Source organism: Geotrypetes seraphini, chromosome 2 (genome assembly GCF_902459505.1).
Source record: "Geotrypetes seraphini chromosome 2, aGeoSer1.1, whole genome shotgun sequence".
In the NCBI taxonomy this organism is placed as follows: Eukaryota; Metazoa; Chordata; class Amphibia; order Gymnophiona; family Dermophiidae; genus Geotrypetes; species Geotrypetes seraphini.
This window is the reverse complement of record NC_047085.1, coordinates 256,354,472-256,368,764: the sequence shown is the minus strand read 5'-3', so window position 1 is coordinate 256,368,764 and position 14,293 is coordinate 256,354,472. Positions and strand designations below refer to the sequence as shown.

The following is a 14,293-nucleotide window of genomic DNA, read 5'->3' as shown; positions in this document are numbered from 1 at the left end:
TGTCTAACTATCTTGAATTCCTGGAGGGTGTTTTCCCCTATATCAGCCTCGGGAAGAGTGTTCCAGTTTTCCACCACTCTCTGGGTAAAGAAGAACTTCCTTAACATTTGTACGGAAACTATTCCATTTTAACTTTAGAGAGTGCCCTCTCGTTCTCCTTACCTTGGGAAAGGGTGAACAACCTGTCTGTCTACTAAGTCTATTCGCTTCATTATCTAGAATGTTTCGATCATGTCCCCTCTCAGTCTCCTCTTTTCAAGGGAGAAGAGGCCCAGTTTCTCTAATCTCATTCTACGGCAACTCCTCCAGCCCCTTAACCATCTCTTCTCTGGACCCTTTCAAGTAGTACTGTGTCCTTCTTCATGTACGGCGACCAGTGCTGGACGCAGTATTCCAGGTGGGGGCATACCATTGCCCAGTACAGCAGCATGATAATCTTCTACGATCTGTTCATGATCCCCTTCAAAATCATTCCTAGCATTTTGTTCGCCCTTTTTGCTGCTGCCACACATTGCGCAGATGGCTTCATTGACTTGTCAACCAGTACTCCCAAGTCTCTTTCCTAGGGAGTCTTTCCGAGTACTACACCGGACATCCTGTATTCGTGAATAAGATTTTTGTTACCGACATGCATCACCTTACACTTATCCACTTTAAACCTCATTTGCCATATCGCAGCCCATTTCTCAAGCGTATTTATGTCACGTTGCATGTCTTTGCAATCCTTCTGTGTCTTCACTACTCTGAATAACTTCGTATCGTCTGCAAATTTTATCACCTCGCTCGTCGTACTAATTTCTAGTTCGTTTATAAATATATTGAAGAGCATGAGTCCAAGCACCGAACTCTGCAGCACTCCACTCATGATGCTTTTCCAGTCCGAGTATTGTCCGTTTACCCCCACTCTGTTTCCTATCCGCCAACCAGTTTTTAATCCACGTGAGTATTTCACCCTTGATTCCATGGCTCGCAATTTTTCGAAGTAGTTCATGCGGCACCTTGTTGAATGCCTTCTGAAAATCCAGATATACAATGTCGACTGGGTCACCCTTGTCTATCTGCCTGTTAACTCCCTCAAAGATGTGCAGCAAGTTCGTCAAGCAAGATCTTCCTTTGCTGAAGCTGTGCTGGCTGGTCCTCATCAGATTGTGTCCGTCAAGGTGATCAGTGATGTGGTCCTTTATCAGCGCCTCTACCATCTTTCCTGATACCGAGGTCAGACTCGCTGGTCTGTAGTTTCCCGGATCTCCCCTCAAACCTTTCTTGAAGATCAGTGTAACATTTGCCACTTTCCAGTCTTCCGGAATCCTTCCTGATTTGATCGACAGATTGGCTATTAGTTGAAGCAGTTCAGCTATAACCCCTTTCAGTTCCTTTATTACCCTCGGATGGATGCCATCTGGTCCAGGGGATTTATCATTTTTAAGCCTACCAATCTGCCTGCATACCTCTAATAGACTGACCATCAACCCAGTTAGTTTTCAGTCTTTGTTTCCTGCGTATAGCCTTCGGCTTCTAGTATGTTGTGCATATCCTCTTCGGTAAATACAGACACAAAAAATGTGTTCAGTTTGTCAGCGATGGCTTTGTCCTTCTTTAGCACTCCCTTTATTTCATGATCATCCAATGGCCCCACTGCTTCCTTCGCGGGTCGTTTCCCCTTAATATAGCGAAAGAATGGCTTGAAGTTTTTTGCCTCCTTGGCTATTTTTTCCTCATAGTCTCTTTTGGCACCTCTTATACCTCATAGCACCTGCTTTGATGTTGTTTGTGCTTTTTCCAGTTTTTGTCCATTTTTAAACTTTTCCATTCCTTAAACAAAGTCTTATTGTCTCTGATCGCTTCTTTCGCCACGCCGGTTCCTTGTTCTTTGTCCTCTTGGATCCCTACGCAGTATAAATAGATTTTGCATTTTTATATTGCTTATCCTCTTCTTTATCTTCTTCCCCACCATGAGTCTCATCCCTTCGTAATTCCCTTTTCGGAAGTTCAGTGCCATGGCCTTCGTTCTGGATTGATGTTTTGCCCCTTTGTCCAGGTTGAAGTGGATCATGTTGTGATCATTGCTTCCCAGCATCCCTTCTACTTCTACACCTTTTGCCAGTCCTCGTCCATTTAGAATTAAGTCCAGAATTGCATTTCCTCTCGTATTTTCCTTGACAAGTTGTTCCAGGAAGCAATCGCCTACAGCATCCAGGAACTTGGTCTCCCTACCGCAGCCGGAGATGCCTAGGTTCCAGTCTATCCCCAGAAAATTTAAGTCAGCATGATAACTGTGTTGCCTCCCTTGCAGTTGCGTTTAATCTCGTCCATCATTTCTCCATCAGTTTCTTCAGACTGCCCTGGAGGTCGGTGGTAGATGCCAATATTTGTTTCCATTCCATTTGTTCCCGGAATTTTGGTCCATAGAGACTCTACCTTATTTTTCATTTCCGGCATGTTCTCTCCGGTAGACTCAATTCCCTCTTTGACGTATAGGGCAATACCCCCACCTTTTTGACCTACTCTGTCTCTGTGGTATAGCTTGTATCCTGGTAGCACAGTGTCCCAGACGTTTTCCTCTTTCCACCATGTTTCCGTGATGCCGATGATGTCAAGGTTATCTTTTTGTGCCATAGTTTCCAATTCCCCCATCTTATTCTTTAGCCTCCTTGCATTTGTGTATATACACTTGAGTTTGCAGTGGCTTATGTCAATCGTCAAGGGGGAACCAAGAGTTGTTTAGTGGCACAGGAGGCTTCTCTGCTCATGATTTGGGCAGAGACTCATCTTCTGGATATCTCAGCTTCTCACATAGCAGGACTGGAGAATGTCCAGGCGGACTTACTCAGTAGTCACGTGCTCGATCCCAGCGAGTGGTTTCTTGGTCTTGGGTTTTCGAGTTGATTTTACAGGTTTGGGGCCAGCCAGTAATGGACTTAATGACCACGAGGTTATTCAGATAAGGTGATCTCCACCCTCTTGGGTTCACAGAGACTTTCCACCTCTTGGGCTTATGTGTGAGTATGGTGTCTCTTTGAGGAGTGGTGTTCTATACATGGTATGGCTTCCCTTTGCCCTTCTTTGTCTCACATCTTAGAGTTCTTGCAGAATGGCCTGGACAGGGGTCTGCCCTGGTCTTCTCTCCGGGTTCAGCTTGCGGCTTTGTCTGCTTTTCCACTTGGTGTTAGGCAGCTTCTTGGGCTGAGTCTTCTCTTGTGCCTCTGCTGGATGTCTTTAAATCTGCGGTTTGGTTGTCTCTCCATTTCTTTGTGCGTCACTACCGTGTGGACATTCAGGCGTGTTGGGATGCGGTGTTCGGTGAGCATGTTCTGGTGCAGCTCTAAAGGGTTCCCACCCATGATAGGTACTGCTTTGGTAAGTCCCATCAGTGAACTGTGCTGGTCTGGAGAGAGGCTAAAGAAGAAGAAAAAATTAGGTTCTTACCTGCTAATTTTATTTCTTTTAGTCTCTGTAGACCGGCACAGTCTGTCTGTCATTCTTTCGGGATATGTGTGAATTGTGTGTTTTTTTCTGCAGGATCTTGTGTTTTTAGTAGGGTAGAGGAGATGACAAGAACAGTGGCTTTGGCTCAGCTGGGAAGCTGTGGGGATGTTTTGCTGAAGGTATTTCTATTCAATTTCCAGTGGTATTGCTCTGTTAGTTGTTACTCCTGTTGGGAGTGTTGTTACTGTTATGTTTAGTACCTCTTAGTTCTGCCTGGCTATTCTACAGACTGGTTAGGATAGGGGCTGCGCAGTTACTTGTACTACTGCCAAAGATTTCTCAGTCTCCACCTGCTGGTCATGATGAGCTATGCCAGTGAACTGTGCCAGTTTGGAGAGACTAAAAGAAAGAAAATTAGCAGGTAAGAATCTAATTTCTCCTTCTAGGCAGGTTACAATGAAGACACACACAATAAAAACTTAAAACAATACAATATCAACAAAATAATCTGAAAATAAAATCAGCAAAATGAATAAGCTTGCAAGAAACAAGTTTGTTAAACTGAATGATAGAGCTAATTTGGCGAATTTCAGAGGGACTTATGGATGGGCTCAATAGTAGTTCTGTGTTTTAATTTTTATGTATTTATATTTCAGCCATGGTGGTCCCAGGTTTGGTTCAATCCGTGGTGGTGGTGGCGGTGGCCTACCACCCCCCAAAAAATTTGGCAATCCTGGAGAGCGTCTCCGTAAAAAGAAATGGGATTTGAGTGAGCTGCCAAAATTTGAGAAGAATTTCTATGCAGAGCATCCAGAAGTTACCCGGTTGACAGCTGTAAGTTTTTGTTTCCAGGGATGAATGCATTCCTGTCACAGTATCGTTTAAAGTTTTGATATTAGAAACATAGAAACATAGAAAGATGACGGCAGAAAAGGACTACAGCCCATCAAGTCTGCCCACTCTACTGACCCACCCCATTAAGTCTGAGTGCTGATGACTTAGTTCCTTAGCTCGACCTTCGTAGGGATCCCACGTGGATGTCCCATCTATTCTTCATGTATTTGATCTACTTTTTCTTATACCCTATATGAGACTAACAGTTTGGTAAAACTAATATATTGTAACATAGTAAATGACGGCAGAACGGTCCATTAGAACACTCTGCGGATGGGCAGACTAGATGGGCCATTTGGCATTTATCTGCCATTATGTTTCTATGTTTCATTAAAAATTAATGATTAAATTAACTTGTCTCTTCTTTGATATTTCTGGAATATGTTTTACTTTAATTAGACTGAAATGCAGGAAGTGTCTTTATTAATAAGTGTTTCTAATAGTTGAAAACAGTGTTTCCAGTGCAATAGATGAGACATTCTAGAAAGATGGGTAGTGTCTCCATGGCTGTGTTCCATCTGCAGAAGAAAACCACTCCAGATTTTTTCTCTGTGCCTCTGCTGTACTTCATAGTAACAGTAAATGACGGCAGATGAAGACCTGAATGGTCCATCCAGTATGCCTGTTAGTTATACCCATTAAAAATATATGATAAATTTCTGGGTCATAGACTCCACCTAGTATTGTCCTAGGTTCCAAATGCTGAAGTTACCGTCCAAGCTCATTCTAGCCTATCCAACCATCCTTTTTGCAGGATATCTACCATAAAGTCTGTCCAATAACATCCTCATGTTCCAAGTTAGTGGAGTTCCCGTCCAGTACCGGCCTTTGTTCTTTAATTTACATCTTTGTTTTCTAATTAGAGATCCTCTATGTTTATCCCACACTTTTTTGAATTCCATCACCATTTTTTTCTCCACCACTTCCCTCGGGAGGGCATTTCAGGCATCTATTACTCTCTCCGTAAAAAAATAATTTCCTAACATTGTTCCTGAATCTTCCTGCAATATCAAATTATACCTTCTAGTTTTACCATTTTCTCTGGAAAAGATTTGGTTCTATATTAATACATTTCAAGTACAGTAGTACACAGAAGCATGCTCGTATATCAAAGCAACTTTCCTCATAAGAATTAATGGGAACTTGGACAATTTGTTCCACATCCCAAAAACTTAATTACCATTAGCAATGCCCCCACCGCTGCCTCAGTCACGGACCTCTCCATGCGGCTCCTCCAGCTATCTCAGGGAGGACTCTGCCACTGTTCACTGATTCTCACGTAGCTCTGGGAACTGGAGAGGGGGCTGTACTGCAGGGCGCTCATGTCGCTGCGGGTGGTGATGATTTGCCGCCGCCAAGCCCGGATAGGCACTGTTGGTCCTGCTGTTCATGTGCCACCCCCCTCCGGGACTCTCCAGACGCTGGCCCACCCATGCTGGACTCACCCCGAGTCCCATGCTGACCCTGGGGCCTCCGCCAACACCAGCTGCCAGCAACCCCCCAGCCAGCAAGTGCTTGTCCTTCTTGAGCAGGCTTTGTTGTGAGCCCAGTCTGCCACTGCGTCCATGCCGTCATCCAAGCTCCACCCCCTTTTGATTGCACTTCTTGTTTCAAGGCGGTGGTGCTGGCGTTGGTTGGTAATGTCACTGGAGGTAAGGGTTTGGGGGTTGGCCGTGCTTGCTTATCGAGTCAACACTCATTTTGTGAGTTAAAGTTTGCTTGAGTGTTTTGCTTGTCTTGCAAAACACTCGCAAACCGAGGTTTGACTGTATTTAAAAGTCTGTATCATCATATCTCCCTCCTCTCCTCAGATACATATTTAGGTCTTCCAGTCTCTTCTCATACTACTTTTGGTTCAAACCCCTTACCATTTTCGTCGCCTTCCTCTGTACCACTTCAAGTCTTTATATCCTTCACCAGAGATGCCCTCCAGAACCGAAAACAATACTCCCAAGTGCGGCCTCACCAATGACCTATATAGGGGCATCAACACCTCCCTTCTGCTGGTTATTCCTCTTTCTATACAGCCTAGCATCCTTCTGGCTGCAGCCACCGCCTTATCACACTGTTTAGATCCTTGGACACAACCACCCCAAGGTCCCTCTCTCTGTCAGTGCTTATCAGCCTCATATCTCCCAGCACATATGGATCCCTCTGATTTATACCCTCCAAATGCATCACTCTGCACTTGTTCGCATTGAATTTTAGGTGCCAGATGTTAGACCATTCTTCTAACTTTTGCAGATCCTTTTTCATGTTTTCCACTCCCTCCGGGGTGACCACTCTGTTACAAATCTTGGTAACATCCTCAAAAAGGCTAACCTTACCTTAAACCTTCAGCAATGTCGTTCACAAACATATTGAACAGAATCAACCCCAGCATCGACCTCTGAGGCACTCCACTGCTCACATTTCCCTCTGAGCGAATTCCATTAACCACCACTCTCTGTCGTCTGCCTGTCAACCAACTTCTAATCCAGTTCACCACTTTGGACCCTAACTTCAGCCCATGGAGTTTAAGAGTCTCCTCCTATGAGGAGCCGTGTCAAAGGCTCTGCTGAAATCTAAGTAAATAACATCTAGCATATTTCCATGATACAGTTCTTGGTCACATTGTAATTCTGGTCACATGTAGTTCTTGGTCACATGATAATTCTGGGTCACATTGTAATTCTGGATCTAGGAGGAGTACACATTGCAATTCTTGGTTAGGGGAGTGTACACACTGTAATTCCGGGACTAAGGGCAGTACACATTGCAAGACTGGGTCCAGCGGGGGTATACACATTGCAAATAGTGTGGAAGGAGTTCAAGTAGCCCATGCGGGAACTCCCCCACAAGATACACACATTTCCGTATTTGGGATAGGTACACACTGTAGCTCTGGGTCTGGGGAGTCCGGGTCAGGTACAAGATATAGCTCTGGGTCTAGGGAGAATACAAAGTATGTGAATAATGCTAAAAGCATCCAAGTAATTCAAACAGGAATATCCCCACTAAGACATAATAAAAACATAACATGGAAAGCTATGTACGTTAACGCACATAGCTTGGGAAACAAGATACTGGATCTGGAAACAGAAATAAGGAATGCCGACCTGGATGTGGCGGCAATATCTGAGACCTGGCTCACAGACTCTCATGGATGGGACATGGTCATACCAGGTTACAACCTGCTTCGCCGGGACAGGGAGGGCAGATTGGGAGGAGGTGTAGCATTATATACAAAGGATGACATTAAGGTCACAAGAATCACAGATGTCCAATACACTGGGGAATCCCTTTGGGTTAATTTGGCCAGAGGGAAGGACAAATGCCTGTATCTTGGCGTTATTTACAGACCCCCAAAACAACAGGATGACCTGGATATGGAATTGATTGGAGATATAGAGAATATCACCTTGCGTGGGGACACAGTATTGTTAGGTGACTTCAACATGCCTGATGTTGATTGGGGCACACTTACCGCTGCTTCCGGCAGCAGCAGGAGGTTATTAAACTCCTTGAAGGGAGCACATCTCAGGCAATTGGTGTTGGAACCAACAAGGGATCAGGCAATACTGGACCTGTTACTTACCAATGGTGAAAGTGTCACAGAAGTCTCGGTGGGAGACACATTGGCCTCCAGCGACCACAACATGATATGGTTCAATCTTGGGAAAGGCTTCAATAAATCTGCAACACTAACCAAGGTCCTCAAATTCAAGGACACAAACTTCCAAGAGATGGGTGACTTTGTTCACCAGATGCTTCAAAGCTAAGCAGAAACCGATAGTGTGGAAGAAATGTGGTCGACTTTGAAAGCCACCATACAGGAAGCGACGAACTGTTATGTTAAGCTGGTAAGTAAACGCCGTAGAAACAATAAACCACAGTGGTTCACTGCAGAGATCTCAGACCTCATCAAAGAAAAGAAAAAAGCATTCATCTCTTACAAACAATCAAGGGAACAGGACTCCAGAGCAGAATACCTGACCAAGTCAAAAGCCGTCAAAACAGCAGTCAGGGAAGCTAAATTCAACATGGAGGAATCTCTAGCAAAGAACATCCAGAAGGGAGATAAATCATTCTTCAGGTATATCAGTGACAGAAGTAAAAACTCAGGGGGAATAGTACGTCTAAGAAAACCAGACGGAGACTATGTGGAAAAGGACTCAGAAAAAGCCCAACTGTTAAATGAATACTTCTGCTCTGTCTTCACCCGAGAAGCGCCGGGGCATGGACCTCAGCTACAGACAAGGGCTGACTCAATAGACCCATTTAGCGATTTCAAATTCACGCCCAACAGTGTCTACATGGAGCTGTCAAAGCTCAAGGTTTACAAGGCAATGGGACCGGACAATCTGCACCCCAGGGTGCTCAGGGAGTTAAGTGATGTCTTGGCGGAGCCGCTGTCAGCGCTCTTCAACCTTTCCCTTAGTTCAGGTAGCGTCCTGTTGGACTGGAAGAAGGCTAACGTTATTCCACTCCACAAGAAAGGCTCCAAGACAGAAGCGGCAAACTACAGACCAGTGAGTCTCACATCAATAGTGAGCAAACTAATGGAAACTCTTATCAAACACCAATTGGATACAATCCTGAATGAAGAGAACCTACGGGATCCCCGTCAACATGGATTTACTAAGGGGAGATCCTGCCAATCCAACCTGATCAGCTTCTTTGACTGGGTGACGGGGAAGTTAGATGTTGGAGAGTCCCTGGACATCGTATACCTAGATTTTAGCAAGGCATTCGATAGCGTACCTCATCGCAGGTTGCTAAGCAAGATGAGTTCCATAGGATTGGGCGACACATTGACGAAGTGGGTTGGGAACTGGCTTGGAGGCAGGGTTCAAAGGGTGATGGTGAACGGCACCCCCTCTGCAATGGCGGAGGTGATCAGTGGGGTGCCCCAGGGCTCTGTCTTAGGCCCGATACTATTCAATATCTTTATAAGGGACTTGGCAGAAGGGCTCCGAGGTAAGATAACATTATTTGCCGATGATGCCAAACTAAGCAATGTAGTAGGCAAAAGTACAATAGGAAAAAATTCAATGCCCGACAACATGATGCACGATCTACTCTTAATAGAGACCTGGTCTAAGACATGGCAGCTCAGCTTCAATGCCAAAAAATGCAAAGTTATGCACCTGGGTACCCAAAATCCATGCAGGACTTGTACCCTTAATGGCGAGATCCTAACAAGAACGGTAGCAGAACGGGACTTAGGGGTGATCGTCAGTGAGGACATGAAGGCTGCCAATCAAGTGGAGCAAGCTTCTTCCAAGGCAAGACAAATCATAGGTTGCATACGCAGGGGCTTCGTCAGCCGTAAGCCTGAAGTCATTATGCCTCTGTATAGATCCATGGTGAGACCCCACCTGGAATACTGTGTACAATTCTGGAGGCCGCATTACCGTAAGGATGTGCTGAGGCTGGAGTCGGTCCAGAGAATGGCCACCCGGATGGTCTCGGGACTGAAGGATCTCCCTTACGAAGAATGGTTAGATAAATTATACTCGCTCGAGGAGCGCAGAGAGAGGGGAGACATGATCGAGACGTTCAAGTATCTCACAGGCAGCATCGATGCAGAGGAGGATATCTTCTTTTTCAGGGGTCCCACGGCAACAAGAGGACATCCGTGGAAAATCAGAGGCGGGAAACTGCGTGGTGACACCAGGAAATTCTTTTTCACCGAAAGGGTGGTTGATCGCTGGAATAGTCTTCCACTTCAGGTGATTGAGGCCAGTAGCGTGCCTGATTTTAAGGCCAAATGGGATCGACACGTGGGATCTATTCGCAAAATAAAGGAAGGGGAGGGTCAGTAGGGTGGGCAGACTGGATGGGCCGTGGCCCTTATCTGCCGTCAATTTCTATGTTTCTAAAGAATTCAATTAGATCCATTTGGCATGATTTACCTTTAGTAAACCCATGTTGCTTCGGATCTTGTAATCATTTAGATTCTAAAATTTTCACCATTCTTTCCTTCAGCGATGTTTTGATTATTTTTCCAATAACTGAAGTGAGGCTTACTGGCCTGTAGTTTCCCGCTTCATCTCTGCAAACACTTTTATGTAGAGGGACTACTTCTACTCTTCTCCAATTTCGCGGAACCTCTCCTGTTTCTAAAGATGTATCGAACAAATCTTTAAGCATACCCACCAGAACCTCTCGGAGCTCCCTTGATATTACATTACATTAAAATAGATTTCTCGACCGCAATACCTTCCAGATCGATGCGGTTTACATCATCAAAAGACTGTACATCACAGTGAAATACAAGAGAAATATCATCTTCCTTACTTTCCTAAGAATTTTACAAAAAGAGATGTCTTTAATAGTTTTCAGAAAAGCATATATGAAATCGAAGAAGTAAACAAAATAGGCAGATCCGAATCTCAATTAGCAGCCTGATATGCAATGTTTGATGCAGAAATTTCTTGTAAAGACATCCTCACACTGGAGGGAACACAAACAATGAAGTCATCCTTAGTGGAGGAACCGCCTTAAAAATGTAAAATGTTCTAGTAAATAACCAGGTGCCTGACCATATACGGCTTTATAACAGAGCATCCCAAATTTAAACCAAACCCTGGCCTCAAAAGGCAACCAATGGAGTTGTCTGTAGTATGGAGTAACATGATCTGATTTTTTTCAAATCAAAAATTAGACGCACAGCCGCATTCTGGATTTTGTGCAATCTATGCAAATTTGACTGAAGACCTGCCAAATGAACTGAATTACAGTAGTCCAGTATACTAAGTACCTGAGATTGGACAAGAATTCTAAATGCAATGGGACTAAAAAAAAAGACTTATGGCCTCTTTTACAAAGCCGCGCTAGCAGCCCCAAAGCCCATAGAGATTTAAAGGGCTTTGGGGCTATTGCCGCGCAGCAGCCGCTAGCACGGCTTTGTAAAAGAGGCCGTTAATCGTACATAACTTCCAAAGAGTGAAGAAAGATTTTTTTTTAACCAAGGCATTTGTAAATGGTTTCATAGTTAAATTCTTATCCAGGTAAACACCCAAAATTTTAATTTCTGGATCGATAGTGTAGTTTATCCCATCTACAATCAGTTTTTTTTTTCTATCATTTTATTAGAAGGAGAGGCATAGCTTTGTCCTTCAGTTTTTTCAAGTTGTTCATAAAGACTTTCTTCCGTGAATGGTGCAGCATCCACTCCATTCTCAGGTGTAACTTTGCTAACCAATTGTGGTCCTTCTCCATGTTTTTCTTCTGTCAATACTGAACAGAAGTATTTATTTAGCACATTTGCTTTGTCCTAATCATTCTTCACATAGCGATTCATACCTTTTTTCATTTTCGTAATTCCATTTTTCTTTCTCCTTTCACTAATATACCAGAAAAAATTTGTCTCCCTTTTTTATATTTATAGCCATTTGCTCTTCCGCTTGTGCTTTCGCCAGATGTTTTTTTTCTCTTGACTTTCAGTTTCATCCGCTATTCCTTTCTGTACACCTCTTCTTGAGTTTTTGTATATTTCATAAACGTCAATTCTTTTGCCTTTATTTTTTCCACCACTAGTTTGGAGAACCATATCAGTTTCCCTAGCAACAGCAGCAGATGAATCCAGAGACCAATGGGATAGCCCACATCTACCAGCAGGCGGAGATAGAGAAACTGATTAACAGGTGGTCCTATTGGCTGGCACTCCTCCTGTCTCATCAGTATGCTCTATCTCCCAGCAGGGGAAAGTCACTGTTCCACTAGCTCCTGGATTCTGGCTGTGGCTGGATAAATATTTTCTCCTGTTGAGGTTTGTTCTTCAGTGAGGCAGCAATTATTTTTCTCCTGTTGAGGTTTGCTCTTCAGTGAGGCAGCAATTTTATTTCTCCTGTTGAGGTTTCCCTCTTCAGTGAGACAGGGGTGTCCGGCTGGACGGTGCCGGCTTTAGAGGTTACACTTGGGCCCCCCCCTTGTCCCTGCCTCACCCTCCCTCAAGTGATAGAGGGGTTAGCTGGGTCTCTAATTTTTCTTCTTTCCCTTGAAAAAAAAAAAAAAAGAAAGAGACCATTTGCTATTTGCAGTTATGCATTCTCAGGGGTGCTCAACCGGTGTCTACCGGTGTCTGTCAGTCCTGTAAGCCTGGTTGTGAGTATCCCTTTGTTGCATTGCCCTGCGGGTTATATTATTTTGCGGTTGTCTTGGACCTACGGATTTGTGTTGGTTTTGTGCTTGTTCTGGAGTACCTGCAGCTGTGCGGTCGCGTGCCTTCCAACTAGCTTTCCTCATCTTCTAAGCCTTGTTAGGGCAGGAATACTGTGCAGTATGGGGAGTTTTTCATTTGCAATGTGTGCTTTTTTTCAGTTAAGGCCTTCTGTTTGGTGTCTTGGACACTGTTGTTCATATCGGTGTTTTCCCGCGCGCGGGAGCTGCGAGCTTGTTTTTGTGCATGGGCGGGAGAGACCTGATTTTTGCGGCCTGTTCACTGGGGCTGTCCTGTGCGCAGTGGGTGCCGCGGCGGTGTTCAAGCCGCCGAGTGAGTCGCGCTTGTGGAGTCAGTGCCTTTCAGCGAGCGGGTGGCTTGCGCTTCTGCTCCGACGCTGGCGGCAGAGCCACTGCGTTATTGGCGCCTGTTTTCAGCTGTGGCCTTATCTCTGCGCCTCCCCAGTCTCCCGGTTCTGGTCTTGACTGTGTCGGGGGTTGCAGGTACAGTTGCTGTTCACGCGGCGGTGGGACTCTCTCCCGAAGTGCTTCTTTGGGGTCTGGGAGCCATCCTGCCTTGCCTGAGGGCGCTGGAGAGGGAGTCCATTAGGCAATTGGCCCCTTGGTTACAGCTTGTCTCGGCGCTGGGTCAGCAGGAGGTGCTTTGCCGCTGGGACGGTCAGCGGCGGGGGAGGGATACCTGGGTCTTGGTTCGGATCTCTCCTCCTGCATCCCGGGGTCCCGGTGTGGTAAGAGTTCTGCCTGTTGGCTGTTGCCTCTTATTTGCGCCTTGGGGTCCGCTGCTGGTATCAGGTGGTGCTATTACAATATTTCCTTGTCATATGTATGTCTATTATATTGCTGGAGAGTTTAAGTGATTTTGTACACTTACTGATGATAATACAAGGGATATAGAATTTACAAATAAAATAAATAAATAAATAAAATAAAAATAAACCGCCTTGTACTGGCGTGCTGAGTTTCCTGTTGGGGCTATGCGCTCTTAGTAATGTGGGGTTACCTGGTGGCACCTTCACTTTTCAAGTGGGCAGGACTAGGTTTTGTTTGTATCTGGATCAATGCAGGGTCCTGTGTTTGTCGAGATACTCAACAGCCTTGTGCGGCTATCGTCTTTTCCTGACGTATGTTAATCAGCTCACCTATTTCTTTTTTTCCCCTCTTCGCATTGTTATGCGCGGGGTCGTTCCCTAGTAGCCATGTGATGAACGGCTTTCTGAGAGGGGAGACAGGGCTGTTTGTCAGTTTGCATCATCCCTGCAGTGTATTTTGGACATGGTGTTTTCTCTTTCTGCCTGCCAGGTACAGGTCCTTCACTGAGGGGCACTGAACTCAGTTTTGGGGCGGCAGTGCTAGGTGCCCTGGCGGAACTTATCCGCTTATGGTAGGGGAAATACCTTTCTTCCTTTCCTGTGCTTTTCATGTTCCTCTGCTGTTGCACAGGCCTTTCCGGCATTCCCCTATTTCATGGTAAAGGATACTCCGCTCCAATTCTTTCTGTATCCAAGCGGCGTGCAGTCTCTCTTTTCCAATCTGGCCCCTAAATGGGACGGTCTAGTGGCCTTGCTGGTATATATTGTGTCCGATATATCTCCATTGGATTGATAGCGCCTCACTCTGGACAACCTGTCATTGCAGCGGTGTCCCGGATGAACGCTTTTCCGGTTTCTCTTCCAGTCATTTGTTAAATTGATCTAGCAATTCCTGATTGACCCTCCCTGATCCCGCCACATACCTCTTTTACCCATGCATTCTCCAGGGCAGTGCCGAGGCACCCTCTTGTTGTAATCCACCTAGACTGAGAGGTATT

General features: G+C 45.2%; 1 protein-coding gene across 3 annotated transcripts in view; it reads left to right on the top strand.

Annotated features, from left to right (window-relative positions):
* The window catches only part of DDX17 (DEAD-box helicase 17), a 185,982-nt gene that overhangs the window by 28,300 nt on the left and 143,389 nt on the right, over nucleotides 1–14,293 (top strand). For all 3 annotated transcript variants that reach the window (XR_004537952.1, XM_033929439.1, XM_033929438.1), the window contains exon 2: nucleotides 4,083–4,260. Coding sequence is in view for 2 of the 3 variants with exons in the window: in XM_033929439.1 (XP_033785330.1) it covers nucleotides 4,083–4,260 (178 nt within the window). In the remaining variant the exon portion in view is untranslated. The remainder of the gene's footprint in view (nucleotides 1–4,082; nucleotides 4,261–14,293) is intronic.